General features: G+C 48.3%; 1 protein-coding gene and 3 non-coding genes across 9 annotated transcripts; 1 reads left to right on the forward strand and 3 right to left on the reverse strand.

The window, feature by feature from the left end:
- Nucleotides 1-9,067: 9,067 nt before the first annotated feature.
- TRNAV-AAC (transfer RNA valine (anticodon AAC)) lies at nt 9,068-9,140 on the reverse strand. Its single transcript has one exon. It is a non-coding gene; the product is annotated as a tRNA-Val (tRNA).
- A 3,603-nt stretch (nt 9,141-12,743) lies between these two features.
- Nucleotides 12,744-12,816, reverse strand: TRNAK-CUU (transfer RNA lysine (anticodon CUU)). The gene has a single exon. It is a non-coding gene; the product is annotated as a tRNA-Lys (tRNA).
- Nucleotides 12,817-13,165: 349 nt separating this feature from the next.
- On the reverse strand, nt 13,166-13,238 carry TRNAV-CAC (transfer RNA valine (anticodon CAC)). The gene has a single exon. It is a non-coding gene; the product is annotated as a tRNA-Val (tRNA).
- A 406-nt stretch (nt 13,239-13,644) lies between these two features.
- On the forward strand, nt 13,645-26,595 carry TRIM41 (tripartite motif containing 41). 6 transcript variants are annotated; one of them, XM_055387241.2, is made up of 8 exons: nt 13,645-15,591; nt 21,515-21,610; nt 23,441-23,671; nt 24,195-24,217; nt 24,418-24,545; nt 24,965-25,146; nt 25,723-25,870; nt 26,145-26,595. In XM_055387241.2, exons 1-8 carry the CDS (start codon nt 14,779-14,781, stop codon nt 26,168-26,170), a joined length of 1,647 nt encoding a protein of 548 aa, XP_055243216.1. In that variant the 5' UTR covers nt 13,645-14,778; the 3' UTR covers nt 26,171-26,595. The 6 variants fall into 6 exon arrangements, with proteins under 6 accessions (XP_055243216.1, XP_018882056.2, XP_055243217.1 ...); XM_019026511.4 differs by having other exon boundaries at nt 25,723-25,786; XM_055387242.2 differs by having other exon boundaries at nt 24,965-25,140.
- The last annotated feature ends 1,007 nt before the right edge of the window (nt 26,596-27,602 follow it).

Consider the following 27,602-nt stretch of genomic DNA (forward strand, 5'->3'; position numbering starts at 1 on the left):
GCCGGGCGCGGTGGCGGGCGCCTCTAGTCCCAGCTACTCGGGAGGCTGAGGCAGGAGAATGGCGTGAGCCCGGGAGGCGGAGCTTGCAGTGAGCAGAGATCGCGCCACTGCACTCCAGCCTGGGCGACAGAGAGAGACTCCGTCTCAACAACAACAAACAAAACAAAACAAAAAAAACCCAAAAACAAAAATCTTTCGGCTGAGCGCGGTGGCTCATGCCTGTAAATCCCAGCACTTTTAGGAGGATTGCTTGAGGCCAAGGGTTCGGGAGCAACCTAGCCAGACCCTCATCTTTAAAATAAAAATTAAAGAACATTAAAATATAAAACAGAATTCAGTGAAAAGTGTTTAACTCCCCCTTAAAATTTCAATTTTATATTTTTGTACATATTCTTCCAGAAATTGTGATGCAAGTAGTTTTTTCTTGGGGGGGGCTGGGTAAGGAGGGGGAACAGAGTCTCTTGATCTGTCACCCAGACTGGAGTGCAGTGGCGAGATCTTGACTCACTGCAACCTCCACCTCCCGGGTTGAAGCGATTCTCTGCCTCAGCCTCCCGAGTAGCTGGGACTACAGGTGCCTGCCACCACGCCTGGCTAATTGTATTTTTAGTAGAGACAGGGTTTCACCATTTTGTCCAGGCTGGTCTCGAACTCCTGAACTCAGGTGATCCGCCCGCCTCGGCCCCTCAAAGTGCTGGGATTACAGGCGTGAGCCACAGCGCTCGGCCTTTTTGTTTATTTTGTTTTTTGACAGAGTCTGTTGCCCAGGTTGGAGTGCAGTGGTGCAATCTCAGCTTGCTTTAACCTCTGCCTCCCGGGTTCACGCCATTCTCCTGCCTCAGCCTCCTGAGTAGCTGGAACTACTGGCGTGCGCCACCACACCCAGTTAATTTTTTCTATTTTTAGTAGAAACCAGGTTTTGCCCTTTTGATCAGGCTGGTCTTGAACTCTTGGTCTCAAATGATTGCCTGCCTCAGCCTCCCAAAGTGCTGGGATTACAGGTGTGAGTCACTGTGCCTGGCTGATACAAGCGGAGTTTTATTTTCCTGTATTTTATACAAAATTTTGTATTTTATGATTGTGCTATATTTTGAAGATTTTTTTTTTTTTTCTTTTAAGTAGGAGTTTCGCTCTTGTTGCCCAGGCTGGAGTGCAATGGCACAATCTTGGCTCATCGCAACCTCCGCCTCCCAGGTTCAAGTGATTCTCCTGCCTCAGCCTCCTGAGTAGCTGGGTAGCTGGGATTACAGGCATTTGTCACCACGCCCAGCTAATTTTGTATTTTTAGTAGAGACGGGGTTTCTCCGTGTTGGTTAGGCTGGTCTCGAACTCCCGACCTCAGGTCATCCGCCAGCCTCCGCGTCCCAAAGAGCTGGGATTACAGGCGTGAGCCACTGCGCCCGGCCTATTTTGAAGACCTTTCTGTTTCAAGACATAGAACATATCCTCGATCTTTTTTTACAGCTGCTCAATATTCCACTGTTGATGAATCATCTTTTATTTAACAGATCACTTAATGGATGGGCATTTACATTGTTTCCAATTTTTTTGTTGTTACGATCAATGCTACAGTTAAGCATGTAGCAATTGTCATTTTGCACTTTTGCACTTTTTTATCTGTGGAGGTAATTGCCAGAAATGAGATTTGTTGCATCCAGGTTTATATGCAAGTAATTTTGTAAAAATAGATAAATCGCCCTACTGTAGAACCTACAGTCCGATATTACCTCCCACTAGCCATGAATGAGATTGCCTATTTCTCCAAGGTCTTGGGGGAAACGGGCTGCCTGGACAACAAATTTAAGCGTGTGACTCCCCCACTTAAAATTGCTGGAGTCCCCCACTGCCTGCCTGCAGGATAATACCCACTGGAGGGCGTGCAGGGTGCCACCTGGAGGGGAGAAGGGCCCTCCCCGCCCCTTTACATCACACAGGAATGTACTCAGATAAAAGATTTTGAAGAGTACAGTGTCACTTTCATTTGCGGTTCTTAATCCAATTCTATATGGCAGCGTCGTTTTTTCTCTTTTCAGGCCTGTTTCTGAAGAAGCTATCATGTTCTCTTCACTTGCAAAGCCAGGACACCATTAGAAAGGCCTGCTCTGTTATTTCTTACTCTGCACATCTTCTTCCTTGGACAGGAAGAATCCAACCAGACATAAGAAATAAAATTTATATGTCATTTTCCATTTGATCTTGGTGTCCTTTGGGGCATGTATAAATTATTAGAGCACAGATGTGTTTGGTGAAGTGGTCTACAAGAATGATTACATATAATTTATATGTAAATTATTAATCAACCATTTCTGAATGTTTTCATTTAAAAGCCTCATTTGAAGCAGAAAATTATCTTCAGGTTTAATATATTCATGGCTGTTATCTAATCTAACTAGTCTAAAAATATTCCAGTATCTCTTTCTTTACCAGTCACTGGTTTCTCTTTACTGAAGTTGAGGAAGTCTTTCTTCTAGGATCTCTGTGGTAGCATCAGGGAAGATGGCTCAGCTGCCATCAAATGCTCACTTCACTGTTTCGTTGCTGTTTATATCATATCACATTGGATTAAAGGTGCAAGTCCCTCAGGTAAAAGGCAGGCCTCAGTCACATGCTGGTGTTCTGGAGAATGTGAGTTTTGAGCAAGAAGGAAGCTGAAGTGTCAACTAGGGCAACCTAACTCTGGAGGACTGCTTGCAATAGGAAGAGTGGCCAAAAAGATGACCCAGAATGGCCCGCTCTTCCATTCTGTGTTGGGACCAACTGGAGTAGAGCCATAGGATATTCTGGGAAATGTCCCTGCTTATCACTGTCATTTGAGATGTATAATATCGAAGGGTGCGGGGCAGGGGGCGCTTCTGAATATAGAAAAGAATACATGCTTGCTTTGTGATTAATATTCAATTTATTAGAGTTGCAAATGTTAAGGCCTAGTTTTTCTGAAGGCTTTAAATTCAGCTTACAGATATTGCTGTTTTTCTATAAAGCTATCATTTTTTGAAACAGCCAGAACAATCCCTTTCGTTAGTTCCCTCATTAACTTTCCTTAGTTAATGGTTCCCTCATTAACTAAGGCTATCAAACGGAGGCATTCCGAACGGCTAAGCAATTGGTAATCTTTTCTTATATATTTTAAATTACAATTATGAATTTTATGCTTATGAACCCTCATTGGCTGGACAAGGAGACAGGAGACTGAGACATTAGGTCACAGCTGGCAGTGGAGAGCTGGTATCCGAATTTCATCTGCTCTTACAGACTCCCTGCTTTAACCCCTAACCCACAGCACTTTCAGAAATCCTGGGAGTATTGTTCATTTGAAATCTTCTGAATAAAGCTATGTACTAATTTGTCTGTCTTTCACAGTCCTGCACTGAGGCCTTACTGTGTGCCTCATTAGCCTGGAAGTCCAGTAAGATAGCAGATCCAATGTCTTCCACTCATTTTTCAATCTGTTTGCAAAATAAAAACAGCAACTGGTGTGGATGGAGTCATGAGAATGCATATCCAAGGAAGTAGACCTGTGGCTCCTTACCTCCCCACACCCAAGGTCTTCCCTCTTGAGCACACCAGTCTCACTCCTACTTCATAGTATGTGACCTTCCTCTGCCTCCTCTCTCCCAAGAGCCTGTTCTCCAGATCTTTGGAAGGCTGCCTCTCTCTTTTCCTGGCTCAGCTCAGTGTCACCTGTTCTGCCGCCTCATTCCTGGCCCCTCTCTATAATGCCGTCTTCTGTTTACCTGCCACTCTGCCACGTTGCCCTCTTTAATTTTGTCACAGTCCTTACTCTCTGAGGTGGTTTCTGTATCTGCCTGTTGTTTGTTATTTAAATCACCTGTCAGAAAGTGAACTCCAGGCGGGCAAGGACCTGATCTATCCCTTTTTACGGCAATATAAATGAATAAATAAATGAGATGTCATTTTAACAGTGCACACCACAGGTTGGTTTCGAGGATGCAATGAATCAATGCGAGTCTAGCGCATAGGACAATGCCTAGAACGGTGGTGTGTGCCTTTAATCCCAGGAGGGCTGAGGCAGGAGGATTGGATTTCTTAAGCCCAAGAATTCAAGGTCAGCCCTAGCAACATAGGGAACCTCTAGACTCATCAAAGAAAATGTAAAATAAATAAATAAATAAAAGGACAGTGCCTAATCCCTAGTAAGGGTTCAATTAATGAAATTTGTAGCTGTTAGTATGATTCCCTAAACCTCAAAAGGTTATAGAGTATTAGAACAGCCACAGTGAAAGGGAGACGGTCAGTGATGAGACTACAGAGGAGAAGTCCATGAAATCTATGAGGATTAGAAAGAAAAGAGCCAGTGGGTTGGAGATGGATGGAGACAGGGATAAAACAGGAATAGTGGGAGAGTGAGAGTTGTTGAAGCTGGGAGATGTGTATTTGGACTTTCATTACACCTTTTTCTCTCTAAATTTTGAGACAAGATCATGTTCTGCTGCCCAGGCTGGAGTGCAGTGGTGCTATCTTGGCTCACTGCAACCTCCTCCTCCCAAACTGAAGCCATCCTCCTACCTCAGCCTCCTGAATAGCTGGAACTACAGGCGCTGGGCTAATTTTTCTAGAAAATATTCTGTATTTTCTACTTTAAAATAGAAAAAAAGAGAGAAAATAATTTTGTATTTTTTGTTTTGTCATGTTGCCCAGGCTGGTCTCAAACTCCTAGGCTCAAGCAATCCACTCACATTGGCCTACCAAAATGCTGGGATTATAGGTGAGAGCCACCATAACTGGCCTACAATTGCTTCTGAGTGAGAGGTTAAAAATCTAAGTAGATGATTTGGTAGGGAAATGATGTTGGGGTTTATTTGAAAAAAAAAAAAAAAAAAAAAAGGCCGGGCGCGGTGACTCACGACTGTAATCCCAGCACTTTGGGCGGCCAGGTGGGTGGATCACCAGGTCAGGAGTTGGAGACCAGCCTGGCCAATATGGTGAAACCCCATCCCTACTAAACAAATATTAGCTGGGTGTGGTGGCGCGTGCCTGTAGTCCTAGATGCGCGGGAGGCTGAGGCAGGAGAATCTCTTGAACCCAGGAGGCGGAGCTTGCAGTGAGCCAAGACTGTGCCACTGCACTCCAAACTGGGCAACAGAGCAAAACTCTGTCTCAAAACAAAACAAAACAAAAAAGCAAAGATCTAGCAAAGCTGCAAGTCAATAGAACCCCGGATGTGAGTTCGCCTCCTTCAAACTATTTCTCTAGGGCACCTGCAAGTGAGGGAGCCAGGAGCTTTGACTCCATGCACTGTCCTGGCACCCGGAGTGGGCTCTTTTATTCTTCACTGAAAAAAAAAAACCCTCAAACTTCCTGAATATTCTCCTGCATCATAGGGTAGAGGAATTTTAGACAGGCCAAAGCAGAATTTGGAAACAGGGGTGCTTTCAAATACTCAGGACAATGCTGAAAAGACAAAGAGCCATGGCAAAGGGGCGCCCACCAACAAGCAGCTGCAATTCAAGCATCAAAAAGAGAGTAATAGCACTGAGTTCCAGTTAACTGAAACAAGATGAGTTAAGGAAAGCTGTAAATCCATAATGACAAAGTGGCATTGTGTAACCTAAAGCCAGCCACAGTGGCTGAGACCTGTAGCCCAATCAACTTTGGGAAGCCTCTAGGAGGATCCTTTGAGGCTACCATCCACTCCATGTTTCTAAAATATATATATGTATTTTTATATAAAATATATAGCATATATAATATATAATAAAATATATAATATATTATAATATATGTAATATATAAATATAATATAAATATTATAATATTTATAATATAATATAAATATAATATTATATATAATATAATATAAATATAATATTATATATAATATAATATAAATATAATATTATATATAATATAATATAAATATAATATTATATATAATATAATATAAATATAATATTATATATAATATAATATAAATATAATATTATATATAATATAATATAAATATAATATTATATATAATATAATATAAATATAATATTATATATAATATAATATAAATATAATATTATATATAATATAATATAAATATAATATTATATATAATATAATATAAATATAATATTATATATAATATAATATAAATATAATATTATATATAATATAATATAAATATAATATTATATATAATATAATATAAATATAATATTATATATAATATAATATAAATATAATATTATATATAATATAATATAAATATAATATTATATATAATATAATATAAATATAATATTATATATAATATAATATAAATATAATATTATATATAATATAATATAAATATAATATTATATATAATATAATATAAATATAATATTATATATAATATAATATAAATATAATATTATATATAATATAATATAAATATTATAATATTATATATAATATAATATAAATATTATAATATTATATATAATATAATATAAATATAAAATATATTTGTTATTTATATAATAATTTAATATATTATATAAAATAGAATATATTCATTATTTATATAATAAATATAGAATATATTTATTATTTATATAATAAATTCATTATTTATATAATAAATATATAATGTATGTGTTATTTATGTAATAGATTTATTATTTGTGCAATAAATATATAATATATAAATATATAATAAATATATAATATATTTTTTAAGTATATATAATATCTATTTAGAGATGTGGAGGGGGCGGTGATCTCAAAGGGTCCTCCCGGAGGATCCTCCCGAAACTCCGTCTCCAACAAACAAACAAATATATATACATTTGAGACGGAGCGGAGTTTCGCTCTTGTCTCCCAGGCTGGAGTGCAATGGCGCCATCTCGGCTCGCTACAACGTCTGCCTCCGAGGTTCAAGCGATTCTCGTGCCCCAGCCTCCCAAGTAGCTGGGATTACAGGCATGTGCCACCGCGCCCAGCTAATTTTGTATTTTTGGTAAGACAGCTTTCACCACGTTGGTCAGGCTGGTCTCGAACGCCTGACCTCAGGTGATCCACCCACCTCGGCCTCCCAAAGTGCTGGAATTACAGGCGTGAGCCACCGCGCCCGGCCCGTTCCTAAATATTTTTAAAAATGTAATTCGAAATAGGACTCCAAAGAGACTGTTTCCTGTACATCTTGTTGCCCCGCCCAGCTAGCTAGCTGATGTTGACTGTGTTGCTTTGAATTTGCTTCACTGTCTCCACCAGGAAGACCAATGAGAACTGTCTTACGTTAGCTGAGGCACAGAGCAAAATATACTTAGAGAAGAGTGACAAAGGACTGAGTGATGGTCCTGGCCTCCCAGAGTCCCAGTGGCCAAGGAGGTCAGCTTAGAGAGAGGCAGAAGGCACTCCGTCAGCAAAGTACAGGCTCACTTCAAACCAGTCAGTTAAACACGACAGGAGGAGTGCGAGGGGGGGTCGGCAGGGAAGGGGCGAGGAGAAGAAGTTGGGCCGGGGAGAATTTTCTGGGAGAACTCTCCTGCATGGGGTCTGTGAGTTCCAGGCTGACTACCGGACTTCCTGATGCGTAAATTCTGGGACGGTATAAAATTACAATTAAGTGTGAAAGAGCGGTGATGAAGAAATAGGCATGACATTGATATTTTCTGTGAACGTTATGCTAACGCTGTCCCAACAAGTTTCCCACCACGGGACTCTGCTTTGATTACGCTTTGTCTGCATTTAAAATGTATGAAACGTTAAAGAGAATTTTGGTTTTTCCCACTTTTCCTTTTTTTTTTTTAACGGGCTCGGTGCCCAGGCTGGAGTGCAGTGGCGCGATCATGGCTCGCTGCAGCCTCGACCTAGGGTAGTAACTGGAACTGCAGGTATGCACCACCACGCTCGGCTAATTACAAAATATATGTATATTTTTTCCTAGAGATGGGGCGGGGGGCGGGGGCGGGGGCGGAGGGGACAGTCTCACTATGTTGCCTAGGCTGGTCTCGAACTCTTAAGCCCGGTTTCCGAGTCGCTGGGGCTACAGTAGCGCGCTGACACGCCCGACCCTTGCTTTGCCACTTAGATGTTGCATTTATTCGACTTTCACGTCGGGCAGAGGTGCTGGGCAAGAGGCGGCTGGCCCCTGCGTAAGTGCGCGGGTGCGGTGTGAGAAAGCTGGAAGCCTGTTTTCTAGGCGGGGAAGCAGCCTGCGCTGCCGGGGCCGCATCATGGCACGTGGATTTCCCCGGGCTTACTCTCCTGCCAGGAGCGCTGTCCTAGGGATCCCGCCCACCGCTCCGGCTTCTTCTCTGAAGCCTTTGCAGCCTTTTCCCTGAGATTGCTGAAGAGGCCCCTGGGGATCGGGCTCCCAACTCACCCGCCGCGTCCCACGGCCCGAAGCCGACGAGCTGCAAGCGAGGATGGGTGCAGAGGGAGGCCGACGGTCACGCCTTGGAGAGGCTGATGGTCCTCTTGACCGCCCTCCACCTCCACTGCGAATCCAAAAGCCGTGTCAGTGCTGCAGGCCCGCCCGAAGTGGCGCAGTCCTCCGCCTGAACCAGCCTGTATTTCACTTGAATTTCTCTGTGCCCTGTTTCTTTTCCGTTCCCTGTCCTTTTGCTCCGTCCTACGTGTTCCGCAGCCTTGTGTGACCTGTCCATGCCTCAGTGGCCTCATCTGTAAACAACCTCCCAGAATGGTTAGGTTCCTCTGCAGGAAGCCCAGGGCCACACCTGCAGACTACTTCATGTGTGGTACACGTTGTAGTTACCGCCATCACTATTGGCCTGCCGGTGCACACCTTCCACGGCGTGAACTTCCACCAAGGATTTCCAACCCGAGCCTTCTTGCACTTTTTAATCGTTCATCTGTCATTCCGTGGCATTTCCCGGCGGCTGACTGTATTTGATCCGCCGGGACTTTGCAGGCAGACCCTAACAATGACCAGTAAGACCACTTACTTCTCACCCTCATATTACAGACGCAGACATGGAATACGCAGGTTGAAGTTAATTGGCAATGGATTGGAAAATCCGGCCGGTGTCTAAGTGTAGCAAAACTTGTGAACGCTTATACACATACACTCCACACTAAGAAACCTTTTTGAACTGGAAGGAAAACACAGTATTGTTTCCGCCCGGTTTCGAACCGGGGACCTTTCGCGTGTTAGGCGAACGTGATAACCACTACACTACGGAAACAGATGCACAAGGCTTACTTTATGATTTTTATAAGTGTTATAGTCAACATCCAGGTGTCGGTTTCACCCATTGACTCATGGCCTTTAGATCCATTCTTCCCCAGAACACCAGTCTCCTTGTGGCCCTGCGTAATACCGTTTGTCAAACTGTAAAGCGTGACCTCTAAGGGTACCCCAGTCACTTCCAGCAATTAAAAGCAAAACAAGGCCGGGTGCGGTGGCTCACGCCTGTAATCCCAGCACTTTGGGAGGCCGAGGCTGGCGGATCACGAGGTCAGGAGATCGAGACCATCCTGGCTAAAATGGTGAAACCCCCGTCTCTACTAAAAATACAAAAAAATTATCTGGGCGTGGTGGCGGCCGCCTGTAGTCCATTCGGGAGGCTGAGGCAGGAGAATGGAGTGAACCCGGCATGCGGAGCTTGCAGTGAGCCGAGATCGCGCCACTGCACTCCAGCCTGGGCGACACAGCGAGACTCTGTCTCGAATAATAATAATAAATAAAAACAAAACAAAAAACTAGCGAGCATCGCGGGAGGAAAGGCAAATGTACCTTCCAAGGCTTAAGACTGGATACGCTTCCCTAGTGGTTCCTTTTCTTCCAGGGAAGACAGCCAGAGGTTTTAATTTTCACATGATTTGTGCAGTAATGTAATGACAGAGAGGATTTAAAAAATGCAAAATGCATTCAAAGCACACGATATTTAAATATATTTTGTTAAAATGTAAATTAAAGTAAACATAAAAATCAAAAAGTGAAATTATTTTTATGTCCTTTCAAAAATTTATTTCTATGAATTATGCATAAGTATTAAACTAAACGGCAAAATATAAATTAATGAATATCAAAATTTTAAGTCGGTTTTTAAAGATAAATCTGAAATTTTTATTACATTTTAAAAGTTCAATGAAAAATTTTAAGTATTTTTATAAAAATAAAACTCGCCAATTCTAGCATCCAAGGTATGTACGTATGTAGAGTTGGAATACGCTTAACGCCTGTCATATGGAGATCTGCATATATGTAAATTTAAAAGTAGTAGCGATTGCTTAATATTGTGAAATGTTTTTCCGCCGCCGACGCCTAATTTCCGAATACCTGGATTGCTTGGAAGCGAGACGCAGTCCTGCTGATCAGGGATCCTTGCTGCCTCTGTGACCCCGAAGGCCCGCTCCATTCGGCGCAGGGCGGGAGCCCTTCTTGTGTGCGTCTGATTCTCTGGTCAAGTTCACCACGGGCCTCCAGGTGGCCCAATCCATGGACGCCTTCTCTTACGAGACCATGTGCTGAACTGGACGCTGCCAATCTCCTTTGCACTGTGCGGCACCCTAGGCCTGGGTGGGCGCTTCGCTGCAGGCTTTTCTCCCATCCCGTCTCCGCCTCCGAGCGCCCAAGGCTGACCCTGGAGCGTCACGTCGGCTGGCAGCAGGACCCACACCTTAGCTCCGTCTCTGGTTCCAGCAAGAACTGTTCTCCCAAGCTTCAGATCCACGCGTGTCTTGGGCAGTTTTTCCAGGTATCTCACAGCATCTAACGCCCAACCGTTCGAGACCTAAGTCATTGTTTTTTTCTTCCCTCCCCTCCCGCATCCTCAGCCTGTGATGTAGGTTGTGGAACTACCCAAATCTATCGCCGCTGCAAGCCTTGCATCCCGTTCGTTCACCTGCGTCTCCCTCTGGCTGCCGCCTCACCCGGCGCCGGCCGCCTCCTGTATGGACCAGGCCTGTGTCCTTCCAGCCCGTCTCCGACAGTCTTACTCCCCCTCATACTCCCTGTTTGCATCACTCCTGAAGGAACCCCCTGAAATATAAATCAGAGTGAGTCCCTCAGTCTCCCCAGGCCCCATCACCACAGGGTTTGGGAGGAGGCCAAAGATCCCACCAGGTTCATGTGTGTGTCGTGCTTCTCCGACTGTTGAACGCTTGCCGCCTTTGTGCCCGGAGCAGCTTGGGTCACTTGCCTGGAGGGGCATCCCAAACCTGACCTGGCCAGAGCGGCGACGGGTGGAAGGGGTGGAGAGGAGAGAAAGCAGGAATTGTAGCAAAAAGCTCCAGCGGGCGTTCCCTTGGCTTGCTGGAGGACAAAGAAGAGAAGCCTGTCCACTTCATCTCCACTTTAATGAAAAAGCCAGAATCCTTTAAGAATGTTTTCCAGTCCCAGTGAAGGTGGTAAAAAATAACCCTGAAATCACAGTCTGCAAAAGAATCCGAAATAATTTGTGCAAGACGAAATGTCAAACTTAAAACTCTTTGAACACCAGTAACTCATGTGCTAGGATTGTACTAGCGACTCTGCCTATTTACAAACGTTGACCAACTTCTGCCCAGACCGCCCTCACAGACTATATAGCCCTCATAAGTCCCCGCTTTGATTTACGTCTGAGACAGAAGACGATGCTATCTTTTGCTCAGCGAGATTAAGCCAGCTTTCTATGATCAACAGACTTCTCTCGTGGTGTGGTGCGTATGCGGAGGAGACTTCGACAGCTTAAAAACACAAAACGGGGCCAGGCGCGGTGGCTCACGCCTGTCATCCCAGCACTTTGGGAGGCTGAGGCAGGAGGATCACGAGGTCAGGAGATCGAGACCGTCCTGCCAACATGGTGAAACCCCGTTTCTACTAAACACAAAAAATTAGCCGGGCGTGGTGGCGCGCCTGTAGTCCCAGCTATTCGGCAGGCTGAGGCAGGGGAATCACTTGAACCCGGGAGGCGGAGGTCGTAGTGAGCCGAGGTGGTGCCACTGCACTTCAGCCTGGAAACAGAGCAAGACTTCATCTTAAAAAAAAAAAAAAAAAGAAAAGAAAAAAAGGAAAAAGGCCTATATTTGCAGGACTAATTTCGAGGCCATCCTGGGCTCAAGCGATCCTCCCGCCTTGGCTTACCCAAAGTATTGGGATTACAGGCATAAGCCACCGCGGGGCATGGCCCGTTTTTATCTTTATTTATGTATGGGGGAAACGTGGAGGCTGGTATTTGTGGGGCAACATCTCACAAAAATAGACTCTTAAAATCAAGAGCATAAAAAAGAATATACGGAAGACAAGTGTCTCATACGACACAAAGCATCTTTCTTGACAGGGAGTCGAAAGCAGGTCGTAGCGAGACAAAGGCGGAATCCTAACCACTAAATCTCCCAGTAAAGTGGTAGTGAATCAGATAGGTTTTGACGCTCACGAACGCCTGGGGTCGTCCTGCGGTCTCACCCCAGTTTCGGTAAACCACATTGTTCCCTCCAGCACAGCAAGTCTCACAGCAAGACGGGGGCAGGCCGTCTGGTAAACATAAAATGCCTAATATGTGCTGCCTGTGGGCGAGTGGCCTACAGCAAAGGGTCATGCATGCACGATAGCCCGCGGTGCTGGCCTGCAGGAATTGGTCCACAGGTACCCGCCTCTCGTTCTTTCTTTGAGAGTTAGCGAGGGTGCAAACGTTGTGAGAATTCTGCTCGGGGCCTTCCACACACGGATCGGAGAACACCAGGTTAGTCCAAGTTCTAACACCCACTGTTGGTGAATCCGCTACCCACTAGGTCTTGGTATGGAGAATACCACTTGTGCACTTAGGTAACACGACTTGCCTCAACCTTTCCAAAAAGAGAAATTACGCCCAACGTGGGGCTCGAACCCACGACCCTGAGATTAAGAGTCTCATGCTCTACCGACTGAGCTAGCCGGGCGGCCATATTTGTATTCTAACTTTGTCTCTGAAGATGGAGGTTACCCTCAGAGGCGTAAGCACGTTTCCACTGTGCAAATACTGAGAAGCGCCTGCGCCTGGCTCTGTTCTAGGCACTAGAGCCGAGGATCTGAAATCTAAGGATTCCTGTACATGTGGTGGCTGCATAGGCTTCAGAAGGGAAGAGCAAGAGATTAGGTGAGGGGCGAGACCTGAATTTACTTGAGCAGTGTGCTCTCCTTCAGTTTTGCCCCAGTCCGTGTTCCTCCGAAGCGCAGGAACACACATGTCCTTCCTGCCACGTAAGGCCGGCCTCGGGAGAGAAGTTCTCTCCCGAACAGACCAAAACGTGTTTCCGCCCGGTTTCGAACCGGGGACCTTTCGCGTGTGAGGCGAACGTGATAACCACTACACTACGGAAACCACCTTGGTTGGTTCCCTACCGGCGTCGTCCTGAAGATACACACGGCTGAGACGGCCGGGATAGCTCTAGGCAAGCGCCCTTGTAGGACAGGCCCGGGGACCCCTGCCGCGGCCGGCTGAGCGGTATCCAGGTTCTGGAGCCGGACTTGTCCACCGCAGCCGAGTCCGCAGGTCCTGTAATGGCCTAGCATAGTTCACCCACGAGGGTTCGTGGTTTTTGGCGCGTTTGATCTGACATACTCAGAGGCCTGACCACCCCCCTGGGAAGCGCGACGTCCATCTGGAGTTTTCCCGCGAGCCGCCTTGAGAGCAGGGTAAGTTCTGCAGGCCCAGCCCTGGCGTCACGCTGTGTCTGGCACTCACTGGAGATTCTGTACATAAATCATGGCCCCGTCATTTTTCTCGCATCAAACAACATTTATTTATTTATTTATGTATCGACATCAAATCTCTATAAAAATAAAATTTAAAGAGCTATTTAAGCATCAAGTATTATTTCTACCGCACAAAGCATCTATTTTTGCAGAGATGCTGTGAGAATGTAGATGTAATGATTCGTCACCACTTCTTCACTGCTGGGCAGTTAGGGAAGTTCATCTAAACCATGAGACAGTGTCCGGTTGGCAGTTTCTACCTTGGATGCGAAACGCCGACTACAGTTGGGGAAGGGTGGGGCGTCTGCTGCCCTAACCCGCGAAGCGCTTTCTCAGGCCCCGCCCCCGGTCCGACCCGGACGACCCTCTGAGTCCTCCACAACAAAGTCGTCTGCCTAGAAGGGCCGGAAGTACTTCAGGGCGCACCGCGGACCCACCCCCTCGCTTCCGGCATCGGCTGTGGGGAGTACCGGCTGCAGTCGGCTGTGCCAGGAGGGTAGGATGGCGTCTGGCCGATGCGGTGATAGCACCGAAAGCAGACGGCCGCCAAGCGCTCCCCCCACCCCCCGAAGTTTCTCCCCAGCGGCGGGGGATGGGGGTAGGCGGTTCCTCTGTTCTTTCTGCGTTCCCCGCGGCCCCTTACCACAGAGACGCGGGCCTCCACCGTCCTAGCCCTCCCGCCCTGTTCTCTAGTGCGGACTAGAGCGTCTCCTCGCCATTTCCTGTCGCCCTGGGGCCCCGCGGGGAAAAAGGGGGAGTAGCAGGACAGCGGAGGGAAGTCGCGAGCTTAGGTGGTGTGTAGACGCCGGAAGTGTTGGGAAGGAGGCCGGAAGCTAGGGGCGGGGCCAGGAAGTGAGGAGGGGCGGGGGTTTATGAGGAGTCCAAGGGAGCATTGGGGCAGACTTGCACTCAGAGCCACCTGAGGGACTTGGCGGTGGCGCCCAGCACTGTCCCCTCCCCTCGTAGAGACACGGTTGTCGTTTGGGAGTAGGGAACACTGTGTTGGGGTGGGTTGTCGGGAGGACACATCTCTCTGGCTGCTCTTGGGGCGAGGTGTGGAGGGGCAGGGCTGGGGGTGGAGCCGGGTCGCCAGGGCGTCGGCAGGGAAGACCCCCGCCCCTCGCCCCCCCCCGCCGAACCTCTACACTGGCTGGCTGGACACTAAGATGGCTGCCGTTGCCATGACACCCAACCCTGTGCAGACCCTTCAGGAGGAGGCGGTGTGCGCCATCTGCCTCGATTACTTCACGGACCCCGTGTCCATCGGCTGCGGGCACAACTTCTGCCGAGTTTGTGTAACCCAGCTGTGGGGTGGGGAGGATGAGGAGGACGGAGAGGAGTTAGATCGGGAGGAGGAGGAGGAGGACGGAGAGGAGGAGGAAGTGGAGGCTGTGGGGGCTGGCGCGGGGTGGGACACCCCCATGCGGGATGAAGACTACGAGGGCGACATGGAGGAGGAGATCGAGGAGGAAGAAGAGGGTGTGTTCTGGACCAGCGGCATGAGCAGGGCCAGCTGGGACAACATGGACTACGTGTGGGAGGAGGAGGAGGAGGAGGAAGACCTGGACTACTACTTGGGGGACATGGAGGAGGAGGACCTGAGGGGGGAGGATGAGGAGGACGAGGAGGAAGTGCTGGAGGAGGGTGAGGAGGAGGATCTAGACCCCGTCACCCCGCTGCCCCCGCCTCCAGCCCCTCGGAGGTGCTTCACATGCCCTCAGTGCCGAAAGAGCTTTCCTCGGCGGAGCTTCCGCCCCAACCTGCAGCTGGCCAATATGGTCCAGGTGATTCGGCAGATGCACCCAACCCCTGGTCGAGGGAGCCGCGTGACCGATCAGGGCATCTGTCCCAAACACCAAGAAGCCCTGAAGCTCTTCTGCGAGGTAGACGAAGAGGCCATCTGTGTGGTGTGCCGAGAATCCAGGAGCCACAAACAGCACAGCGTGGTGCCATTGGAGGAGGTGGTGCAGGAGTACAAGGTGAGAGAAGTACAGAGAGAAGATGGGAGTTTAGTGGGGGGGGCGGAGAGGAAGTAAGGGGACCTGGGAAAAGGAAACATCTCTTCACCCACCAAAGAACCTCATGGTATTGGTGAGCTGAGTTTGCTTATCTAAGCACTTACTGCCACCAAGGTGGATTAGAATGAGAAGGATTCTGTACACAGAGCAGATGCAGTGAAGACGACCAGGGAAGGATGGCTTCCTCAAAGGAAATAGAGCAAAGCCGGTGATGCCAGATCAGGTCTCTAGGGCTTTACCAGAAGTCTCGTTTTCTTTAGGGTGAGTCTTAAGTCTGTCCTTGACGGAGACACCTAGAGATGGAAAGAACTGGGGGCTTCAAAGGACAAGAAAAGGCTCAGAAGCAGGAACACAGAGATAACTGCTAGTGTCAGTATCAGACCCAAATGCCCTGCACTTGCCTCCCAGTGGGTTCCCCACCTACCACGATATGGCTTGGTTCTGTCTTCAAGGACTTTGGTTGGCTCTGTGTCATTCTTATGCACTGACTAGAAAGGAGGAGCTTTTCAGTCAGAAGACCTGGCTCTGCAAGTTGCATTGTCAAATCTTGATTAAGTCTGTGAGTGTCTTTGGACTTTAATTTGTCCAGGATTGATAGTTAATATTCACTGGACATTTATATGTATACCAGGCACTGTACTAGGCACTTTTCATGGACTGTCTCGTTAAAACCCAGACAACACTGAGTTTGATATGTTTTCCATTCCCATTTTATAGATTGGGAAACAAAGTCAGAGAGGCTTTAAGTACCATACAGAGGGCCACAGAGCTTCAGTAATAATTGACTTAGTTATTTACTGTCCCTTCCCCTGGTGTATACTAACAACGCCACCACCATTTGGATGTCTGTTCTTTGACTTTTCTGATGTGACTTTCTTGGAGTCTGATTCTAGTTTGACAAATACCTTGCCCCTACTTCTCATTTTGACTCTTCTTTGGACATAGGTAAAGGAGATTTGTCTGCAAGGCAGCCAGCACAAATAGCACTACTTAGTGAAGGCCTGGATGGGTTTGAAGTAGTGGGACCAGGAGGAGGAGAGGGTAGCCTCTGTGTGGTCTGCACAGAGCTTTTTTTGTTTTATAACTCATGTTTTCAGACCTTCTCCTGATTCCTGCTATAACTTCATTTAGGTATTATTTTCGTTACCCCAATTTTAGAGTAATGTGTCTGGGGTTTCTCCGCTCTGAGTGGTACAGCTAGACATACCTACATTACCTCATCACAAGTAACAATTTCTTTTACAGAGTGGCTTTTTTTTTTTTTTTTTAATTTTTTGAGACGGAGTCTCACTCTGTTGCCCAGGCTGAAGTGCAGTAGCATGATCTCGGCTCACTGCAGCCTTCACCTCCCGGGTTCAAGTGATTCTCCTGCTTCAGCCTCCTGAGTATCTGGGATTACAGGCACTCGCCACCACAGCTGGCTGATTTTTGTATTTTTAGTAGAGAGGGGGTTTCACCGTGTTGGCCAGGCTGTTCTGAAATTCCTGACCTCAGGTGATCCGCCCGTTTTGGCCTCCCAAAGTGCTGGGATTACAGACATGAGCCACTGTGCCTGGCTACACAAAGATTGTTAAACCTGCCTGATTGTTGGAATTACTAGGGGAGGTTTTCAAAAATACAGTGGATCCTACCACTAGAGTTTCTGAATCAGTGAGTAGGAGAATATCTTTAAAAAGCCCGGTCTAGCATGGGGATCACTGCATTGGTAACATTGCCTAGCTGTTAGTCCCTACATTTTTAGCAGAGATTGTGAGGTCCTGTTGTCCTTTCCGTCTCCTCAGTTCCTAGTTAACCATACCCATCATATCATGTGTGGTCACTTTGTGAACAGGAACCCAGGCCAAACTATCCATGGGCATTCCACCCCTTCTCTTTCACCTCCCCCTGTAGGACTGCTCCAAGGAGCTTCTGAAACTGGATTTTAATTTGCATTAGCCAAATCTGTTCAATGCCAGCTGCCTGAAATCCCGTATTAGGTCCTGAAGTAGGTGAGGAATTAAAAAAAGTCATAATCTCTTTTCTTTCCCCCCCTCTTTTTTTTTTTTGAGACAGAATTTCACTCTTGTTGCCCAGGCTGGAGTGCAATGGCACGATCTTGGCTCACCGCAACCTCTGCCTCGGATTCAAGCGATTCTCCTGCCTCAGCCTCCCGAGTAGCTGGGATTACAGGCATGCGCCACCACACCCGGCTAATTTTTTGTATTTTTAGTAGAGACGGGATTTCTCCATGTTGGTCAGACTGATCTCGAACGCCTGACCTCAGGTGATCCGCCCAACTTGGCCTCCCAAAGTGCTAGGATTGCAGGCGTGAACCACTGCGCCTGGCCATACTCTCTTTTCTTGATCTGTTTACTGTGCTCTGCAGTTTGGGAGGCCATATACACATATTTAATCTGACATTAAGTGATGAGTAAATGTAAATACATAGTTTTATTGTATAGGACTAATTTGAGTGATTCCCTTTCTGACTTAATAGGCTATTTTACAAGTGGGTCATTTATTTTTTTATTTTTATTTTTTTGAGATGGAGTCTCGCTCTGTCACCCAGGCTGGAGTCCAGTGGCGTGTTCTCGGCTCACTGCAAGCTCCGCATCCCAGGTTCACGCCATTCTCCTGCCTCAGCCTCCCAGGTAGCTGGGACTACAGGCGACTGCCACCACGCCTGGCTAATTTTTTTGTATTTTTAGTAGAGACAGGATTTCACCATGTTAGCCAGGATGGTCTCGATCTCCTGACCTTCTGATTTGCCTGCCTCGGCCTCCCAAAGTGCTGGGATTACAGGCGTGAGCACCGTGCCCAGCCACAAGTGGGTCATTTATTCTTTTCAGATATGTACATGCAGTAACCAGTAGCTTGGCAAAATGTTTTGTAAAAATTTTTTTTGTTGAATAGGTAATAACACACAAATGATATATAAATATAGTTCCTGAACAGTTACATGTTTGTTTTGTTTTTTTTGAGACAGGGTCTCGCTCTGGCCAGGCTAGAATGCAGTAGCATGATCATAGCTCACTGCAGCCTTGACCTTCTGGGTTCAGGTGATCCTGAGTAGTAGCTGGGACTGGAGGTGTGTGCCATCATGCCCAGCTAATTTTTTTTTTTTTTTTTTTTTGTCGTGGAGACAGGGTCTTGCTGTGTTGCTCAGGCTGGTCTTGAACCACTGGCCTCAAGCAATCTTCCCATTTTGGCCCCTCAAAGTGCTGGGATTACTGTGTCTGCCCGACAGTTAAATGTTTTGAAAATTGGCCGGGCACGGTGGCGGGTGCCTGTAGTCCCAGCTACTCGGGAGGCTGAGGCAGGAGAATGGCGTGAACCCGGGGGAGGTGGAGCTTGCAGTGAGCTGAGATCGCGCCACTGCACTCCAGCCTGGACAACAGAGCGAGACTCTGTCTCAAAAAAAAAAAGAAAAAACGTTTTGAGAATTTCTCTTATAACTGGCTGGCTGTGGTGGCTCACGCCTGTAATCCCAGCACTTTGGGAGGCTGAGGCAGGTGGATCACTTGAAGTCAGGAGTTCAAGACCAGCCTGGCCAACATGGTGAAATTCCGTCTCTACTAAAAATACAAAATTAGCCAGCATGATGGCATGTGCCTGTAATCCCAGCTACTCGGGAGGCTGGGGCAAGAGAATCGCTTGAACCTGGGAGGCAGAGGTTGCAGTGAGCCAAGATTGTGCTACTGCATTCCAGCCTGGGCAACACAGCGAGACTCCCATCTCAAAAAAAAAAAGGAAATATATCTTAAATAGAACTCTGTTTGAATTTGTGCTTATTAATTTTTGTTTTTGTCAGCAATTTAGGGTCCAGGCACGGTGGCTCACACCTGTAGTCCCAGCACTTTGGGAGGCAGAGGTGGGCAGATCACTTGAGGGCAGGAGTTAAGACCAGCCTGGCCAACATGGTGAAACCCTGTCTCTACTAAAAATACAAAAATTAGCCAGGTGTGGTGGTGGGCACCTTTAATCTCAGCTACTCGGGAGGCTGAGGCAGGAGAATTGCTTGAACCCAGGAGGTGGATGTTGCAGTGAGCCGAGATGGCACTGCTGCACTCCATTCTAAGCGACAGAGCAAGACTCTGTCTCAAAAAAAAAAAAAAAAAGAAAAACACTAAATGGTAAATTTAAGCGTTATAAATTCTGAATTAATGGAGAAATTATTGACTAGAAAAGTAGAAAGTTATATCAGAAGGCCAAATTTTGTGTAGTTCATGCTATTGTCACGAGTTGACTATAATTCCATTATTACTGTAATTTTGTCTACAACCACTTATCCTGTGCAGCAACTGCTGTTTGCACTCTGGCTTGGTAAACTCTTTAGTTCAGGGGTCATTATCAGGATGTCACTGGCAGCTTAAGGTATAGGGAACAAATATTAGATAACATTTACTGATCTTCTGCTATGTGCCAGGCACTGCAGTAAGTGTGCTATCCATGAGGTCCATTCTCTTCTCATTTGAAGCTGAGGAAACTGAAAGCATGGCTTGCCTGAGGTCACTTCACTTCCCTCTGGTCCTGATTGGAGTTAGGCTGGAGCTCTCCTACCCTATATTCTCTCTCAAAGAAAAGGAGACAGGCTAGTAGAAGACATAGAAAAGGAAAGAGCAAATAGGCAGGGCTTATTCCACTCATTCTGGGCTAACAGCCCTTTAAAGAAAAGTATTTGGCTACAAATTGTAGAAACACAGAGCTCGTGTGCCTATTGGCTATAACAGTTACAACCTTTGGAAGAGGGGTTTCGGTGTCCTTTGCCATTTAGCAAGTAATTGAGCAGGAGAGAAAGCAGATGAGCAGAAAGAAGCCAAGAAGTTGAAATAAGTAGAGTGTGGGCAGGGACACTGCAGTGTCCTGGAGGAGGCACACCTGTCATTGGTGCCCTGGGAAGTCATGTATTGGATATTTCTTGGGATCACAGAGGATGTTGGGGGTGGGGAGGATCAGGGCCATTTTCAGGGAGCTGTTTTAAAGGAAGAATACCTTGGGCCAAGTGGAGAAAGGCACTCCCAGACAGAGGGAACAGCATGGAATTATACTCAGGAAATGACAAGTAATTTTATGTGGTCAAACGTGTTAAGAGTCTGTGTGGAAGGCGTTGAGTGTAGAGGTGAGGCTGGAAGTGTGGGGTCAATGTTTTGGAAGTGGTGGTGACCCATGGAAAGGTTTTAGCATAGGAAAAAAATCATCAGAGAAGTATTTAGAGAGAAGAGTTCTGGGGAAGATCGCCTGTGAAGGGGAAAGGGACCAAAGGTGAGGGCACCCCTGGAAAGACTCTGGTGCGGGGCTCAAGCCACTTCCCCTCAGCTGTGAGCGTGGGAGCTCTCTAGTCTTGAGGCTCCTACCTTTAGAGAATACACACAGGGCCGGCCGGGCGCGGTGGCTCACGCCTGTAATCTCAGCACTTTGGGAGGCTGAGGTGGGCGGATCATGAGGTCAGGCGATTGAGACCATCCTGGGTAGCATGGCGAGGTGAAACCACGTCTCTACTAAAAATAAAAAAATTAGCCAGGCGTGGTGGTGGGCACCTGTAGTACCAGCTACTGGGAAGGCTGAGGCAGGAGAATCGCTTGAATCCGGGAGGCGGAGGTTCCAGTGAGCCAAGATCGTGCCACTGCACTCCAGCCTGAGCGACAGAGCGAGACTCTGTCTCAAAAAAAAAAAAAAAAAAAAAATACACACAGGGGGCTTCTGCAGACGTGCACAGAGGGATTGGAGGCTTTTGTCATCATCTGAAAGAAGACAGTGGAGGAAGGGGTATAATACTCACTTGACACCCATTTTGGGGGGTGGGGATCAGGCTTTGACCCATCTTGCTATAAGGAGGATTGCAGAGGTAGGCTCTGAAGGGCAGGTGCCTCTCCCAGCCCCCACTTTTCTTTTTCTGTTTCCTCAGGCCAAACTGCAGGGGCACGTGGAACCACTGAGGAAGCACCTGGAGGCTGTGCAGAAGATGAAAGCCAAGGAGGAGAGGCGAGTGACAGAACTGAAGGTGGGTGAATGTTCTCGACGGGGCTGATGGGCAGTACAGTCGAGGCAAGGAAGGTAGGGCTTCCCACTCTCACAGGGAGTGACTTGGTCCCCTGAGGAGGGGACAGCTAAGGCCTGGGAGAGGGGTGAGGGGTAGATGCTTTCCCTAGGTGCTGAGGAGAGCGGGGCCTTAGAGAATCAGGAGGCATGTTCATTCCTGGTTCCAAAATGGAGTGGAAACTGAGGCCTGGATTGGAGGGCCTAGGTGCCTGGCCCAAGGCTGCAGAACAGGCTTTCTACCCGACACCAGAGCCTGAAGGGGGCAAAGCAAAACCCACATAGCAGCCATCAGAGAAGCTGCCGGCCCCAGGATCCATGCAGGCACTGGGCAGAGCAGCCCTGAGCATGAGGCGGACACTGTCCTGGGACACTTGCTGTGTCCTGAGAGGGGGCCGGTGTGTTTAAGCTGGGGCAGGATTTAGTGTATGTTAGCACTGCAGAGACCTAATATTTCCTAGTCTAGTGTTTTCTCAGCACACCCCGACCCCCCCGCTTTTTTTGTTTTTTGTTTTTCCATTATTGCTCGCCCTTCTCCAAGGAGTCTTTTAAGATACATTTTCCATTCCCCACCTCCCGCCTGTTCTCATAACCCCTGCTGGAATGGGCTGGCACTGTGAGCTTCATAGACCAAGCCAGGACCTCCCCTTCTGTCCCTCTTCCCTCCTCCCTTCCCAGCCAGTGCCTGGGCCTTGCCACTACCCAGGGCCCATGCTCACTGCCACCTGAACGTTAGGGACTCTGCTGCTGGCGACTGCTAGGCACTGAATGGTAGGATCTGTCTGGGAGTAGGAAGTCATCCTGCTTCTGGCCAGCTGCCCAAGTTGATACTTTTGGGCTCTCCTGGGTATAGAGGTAACAGGAGCTGTGTGCCCCTGGCATAGAGTGAAGCTGACTGTGGCGGCTGTTCCCTCACGCGTCTGGTCAGTTGGGACCCTCCCCTGGCCTGCTACTCACAGCGTCTGCAGCCGATGGTAACTGTGTGAAAAGTGTGCCTACCACCCAGGAAGGGCCATCCCTGGCAAATAGGGTGGGACTGGGCAGGAGTTTTTTCTGTTACAGGATATTAAGTCCCTACATAATATCCTTGATTTTTGCCTCTTAGCCCACAAAGCATAAAAATATTTACTATCTGGACCTTCACAGAAAAAGTTTTTCCGAGTTCTGATCTGGGGCTTTTGGGTGACTTTCTTAAGGTCACTGTGTTTAATGGCGTCGGGACCCTAACTTCATGTTTTGATGCCTGAATTCTTTTTATTCATTTCAAAAATTTTTACCAGGTGCCTACTCTGATTGGTACTATGTCAGGGTCCGAGGACACTGGCAAACAAAGACATTCCTAGTCCCTGTCAGTGGGAGCTCATGGTACACTGGGGGAAAGGATGTTAACAGTTATGTCATTTAAACACAACGTTTCAATATTATATGTGCCACAGAGAGATACAGGGATATTTGTGGGGATGGTCCCGATTTAGATCTGGAGAGGAGGAAAGGCTTGTCTTGGAATATTTAAGGTTGGACCTGAAGGATGAGTCAACTTAGGTAGAATCAGGTGGAGAGGAGTGTTCCAGGCAGAGGTTAGTGAGTTTGAGACCACTGTGCTGGGAGCAAGGGGGTGGTATCTGGTAAGGCTGAGAAGTAAGGCCGGTAGGGGATGAGCCTCTTTCCGGGACTGTCTTGGACCTGGGGAGTGTAGGGCTCCTTTGCCTTGCATTGAGAAGTAGTAGTTGCAAAACTGGAGGTTATCTTCGTACGTGTTGAGGTGGTGTCTGCCATCCCCTTTGCACCATTCCAGAGCCAGATGAAGTCAGAGCTGGCAGCGGTGGCCTCGGAGTTTGGGCGACTGACACGGTTTCTGGCTGAAGAGCAGGCAGGGCTGGAGCGGCGTCTCAGAGAGATGCATGAAGCCCAGCTGGGGCGTGCGGGAGCCGCGGCTAGTCGCCTTGCAGAACAGGCCGCCCAGCTCAGCCGCCTGCTGGCTGAGGCCCAGGAGCGGAGCCAGCAGGGGGGTCTCCGGCTGCTCCAGGTGAGCGATGTCCCCTCCCTGTTCCCCCAGCATTCTGTGTTGGCTGTCAGGCAGTGCTTACCAAACACCTGTCCAGAGCTGCCTCTTTTCTCCCTGGGAGGAACCCACAATGATTGAACCTGAAGACCAAAAACATGTTTTAAAGCTGGAAACAGAGTTAATGTCGAATGTGGTATGTGTGGCGATTATACCCAGTGAAAAGCATGAAGATTCGGTTGTAGGAGAGGTTTAAATGACAGTTGAGGAAAAGCTTTTTGACAGTGACATCCTGAAAAAGGCGAGCAAGTCGTATTGTGGAAATGACAGTATCCCTGGGCTCACAGCAGGATGAGGCGAGTTAGGTATGGCGAGGCATGGGGTGGTTGAAATGGATGTGTGTTCATTGAGGGCCGTGAGGGTGCTGCTTCTCCCTTCCTGCTCAGGTCCAGTCTCTGACTGGAGATTGGGGAACGCTGTCCCTGTGCAGCTGACACTCTCTTTATCTCTTTCTCCCTCTCCCTCTTTTTGTTTCTCTTATTCCCAGGACATCAAGGAGACTTTCAATAGGTGTGTTCCCACTCTTTGCCCTTTGTGACCCAGTGGCATCTGGTTCCCTGTCCCTGCTTCTCTTGGGTATCCTTCTCCTCTCCTTCCTTCCCCAGGACCTGAGTTTCCATCTCCTGGACCCTCCTCTCCTTCCCCTCAGCTTTTGCTTTTCCCTCTGGGAATATCGTGGTCCCACCCCCTGCCCGGTCCCCTTCCTCCAGGTGTGAAGAGGTACAGCTGCAGCCCCCAGAGGTCTGGTCCCCTGACCCGTGCCAACCCCATAGCCATGACTTCCTGACAGATGCCATCGTGAGGAAAATGAGCCGGATGTTCTGTCAGGCTGCGAGAGGTAGGGAGGTCACCTCCACGACCTTCCTTTGCCTTTCCCTTCACAGACCTGAGACTGGGTCCTGAGGGAAGTTGGGCCCCAGGGAAACTGTGGGGCTTGAGATGGAGCAGGATCCAGGCAGCCACTCTGAGGTTGAGGTTTCAAGCCATGAGCAGGTTGACCTAGTGCAGGCAGGCCTGGAGGGTGGGGTGGGGTGGAGTGGCAGGAAGAGCCAGGCTGGGGGAAGACCTGTCAGGTGTCCTAGGAACAAGAGTGAGGAGCAAGATGAGCCTGCAGGAATCTGAGGCTGGCCTCTGGGATGGTGTGGGGAGCTGGATTCAGTGAGGAAGGGGGCAGGAAAGGCCCAATCTGTGGAGTTGGCTGCTGACAGGGGAACAGCCGTTCCAGCCCTGGCGTATTTGTCCTCCCTCCCTCCCAAGTGGACCTGACGCTGGACCCTGACACGGCTCACCCGGCCCTGATGCTGTCCCCTGACCGCCGGGGGGTCCGCCTGGCAGAGCGGCGGCAGGAGGTTGCTGACCATCCCAAGCGCTTCTCGGCCGACTGCTGCGTATTGGGGGCCCAGGGCTTCCGCTCCGGCCGGCACTACTGGGAGGTAGAGGTGGGCGGGCGGCGGGGCTGGGCGGTGGGTGCTGCCCGTGAATCAACCCATCATAAGGAAAAGGTGGGCCCTGGGGGTTCCTCCGTGGGCAGCGGGGATGCCAGCTCCTCGCGCCATCACCATCGCCGCCGCCGGCTCCACCTGCCCCAGCAGCCCCTGCTCCAGCGGGAAGTGTGGTGCGTGGGCACCAACGGCAAACGCTATCAGGCCCAGAGCTCCACAGAACAGACGCTGCTGAGCCCCAGTGAGAAACCAAGGCGCTTTGGTGTGTACCTGGACTATGAAGCTGGGCGCCTGGGCTTCTACAACGCAGAGACTCTAGCCCACGTGCACACCTTCTCGGCTGCCTTCCTGGGCGAGCGTGTCTTTCCTTTCTTCCGGGTGCTCTCGAAGGGCACCCGCATCAAGCTCTGCCCTTGATTATCGTGCCACCCGCAGGGGCCCCTCTGTCAGCACTTGGGGGGTGGGTGGTGGAGGGTGGCCCATAAGTTTGAGGGCTCAAAGGCTCTTCCCACTGTTTGTTACTGTGTTGCTTCCCACTCCCCCTTGACCCCAGGCCCCTGCTTCTCCCTCTAGGAGCCTAAAGAACCCTCCTGGCCTCCAGCTCAGCCTTCTCTCACCTACTATGTCTGTCCAACAGGTCTGCATGGGTCCCTGATAATGAGAACAGCTGCCTGGTCTTCTCTCCCAGTCTGCCTAGCCCAGCCCTGGGACTGGAATTTGAGTAGGGGATGAGGGGAAATTGTAATTTCATTCCTTAACTTCCTTTTCCCCACCCCTGCTCTTCAACCTCTTTATCAGTTCTGAGGCTGGAGGGTTTGGGCAAGGCAACATCCCCATTCCAATTCCATTTTCTGATGCAGATTTTAGCTGAGGGATTTGGAAGCCATTTGGGGAGGCAGGCTGGGCCAAAGGGTAGAGCTGGGTAATAAATGTCTATTCTCCTGGGGAGGAGGGATTCTAAACTTTCCTTCCGTCCTCAATTTCTACCTCCATAGACCGGCCAGAATTTAGCTTCACTTGAGAGAGATCTGGAATGGTCGCCATGATTGAAACCACGCACCATTACATCATCATTACATTAATTACATCAACATAAATTATTTCTTCCCCCTTCCCTTTTCCAGCACTCAACCAAGGAGCAAAGCTCATCCCACCCCACACCCCTCCCAGGTCTGCTCACTGCCAGGCTCCTCTCCCCTTTGTTCAGTGGAGCTGGCTTTTCTCCCAGCCCCTTTCCATGCCTTTCATTCCATTTGGCAAGCCCTGAGGGGGAGCCTGGGGACGGGTTTGGGTCCCCAAGAGGAGAGCCTTGGGTATAATCTATTTTTCTAGGAGCCCCTTGCCTTGTCACTTGCAGCTTTCGCCCTGCTTTGATGGCTGAGGTGAACTCATGTTCTTTGGGAAAAGGGAAGGCGTGCTGTGGAAATAAAATGTTTATTTGCTTCTCTTGTGAGGTCTGTTCCTTCAGGTGAGGGTGTAACTCAGGATTTCTTCCTTTGCCACCCCTGCAGTGAGAAGCCACACAACTGGTTAGTTGCAGTTAAAGGCATCCTTTGCACCTGTTACCAGGCAGGCTCCTATTTCAACAGGGATGTGGACCCTGCTCCCCATTTTAATATCTTAACCTAATTTACTAACTGTTCAGTCTACTTAGAGATGTTTGCCACACCTAGTTGAAACTGAAGCCAGAAATGCCTCATCACCATTATAAACTGAGGGGAGTAGGAAGTGGAGGGTGCATGTGGGCCTTCAATATGCTGTAGTTGCTTAGTCAGCACAGAAAATTGCAAGGGTAGTGGGGTCTCAGCCGAATGTTGAACCATTCCATCCCTGTACTGAGGTTTCTATTGGAAACTGTAATTGTAGTTTAATGGCTCACTTCTGGCCTTTCACAAGGCATCTATCCTCATGAATAAACTGTGTTTGTGTGTGTGGGGGGGGTTGAGGGCCAGGCTATAGTAGCAGTTGAAATGTTTAGTAGGCCCAACTTTATGGTTCTATTTATGAATGCTTCCAGACCAACCACCCCAAAACTTTTAACCTGAGGAATAAATTAGTTTTGAATTAAGTTCTTCTGGTGAGAACTGCCTTGCTTAAAGAATTAAAAACCCTTGACTTTCCTCAAAGACCATGTTGACAGAGACTGCTAACATGAAGCTTAAGTTTTCTGAATTATGTTCAAATCTTTAGAGGAATGAGGATTCATCTTCCACTCTTACGTGTCAGGGGTTGGACCTGCAGAGTCTGCTTTTTCTAAAAATTGACTGCAACCACTTTGAAATAATCAGTTCTTTCCCTCAAGAAGGTTCCCCAGGTTGAAGGTAGGCCCTGATGATCTGCACCTGGTATGTAGGACGCTGATGGGGTTTAAGTTCAGGGAAACTGCTATGTGACTTCTCACAAACATCCCACCTGATGCTACCCCAATCCTGAGAACTTAGACGGACAGCTCC

Source organism: Gorilla gorilla, chromosome 4 (genome assembly GCF_029281585.2).
Source record: "Gorilla gorilla gorilla isolate KB3781 chromosome 4, NHGRI_mGorGor1-v2.1_pri, whole genome shotgun sequence".
In the NCBI taxonomy this organism is placed as follows: domain Eukaryota; kingdom Metazoa; phylum Chordata; class Mammalia; order Primates; family Hominidae; genus Gorilla; species Gorilla gorilla.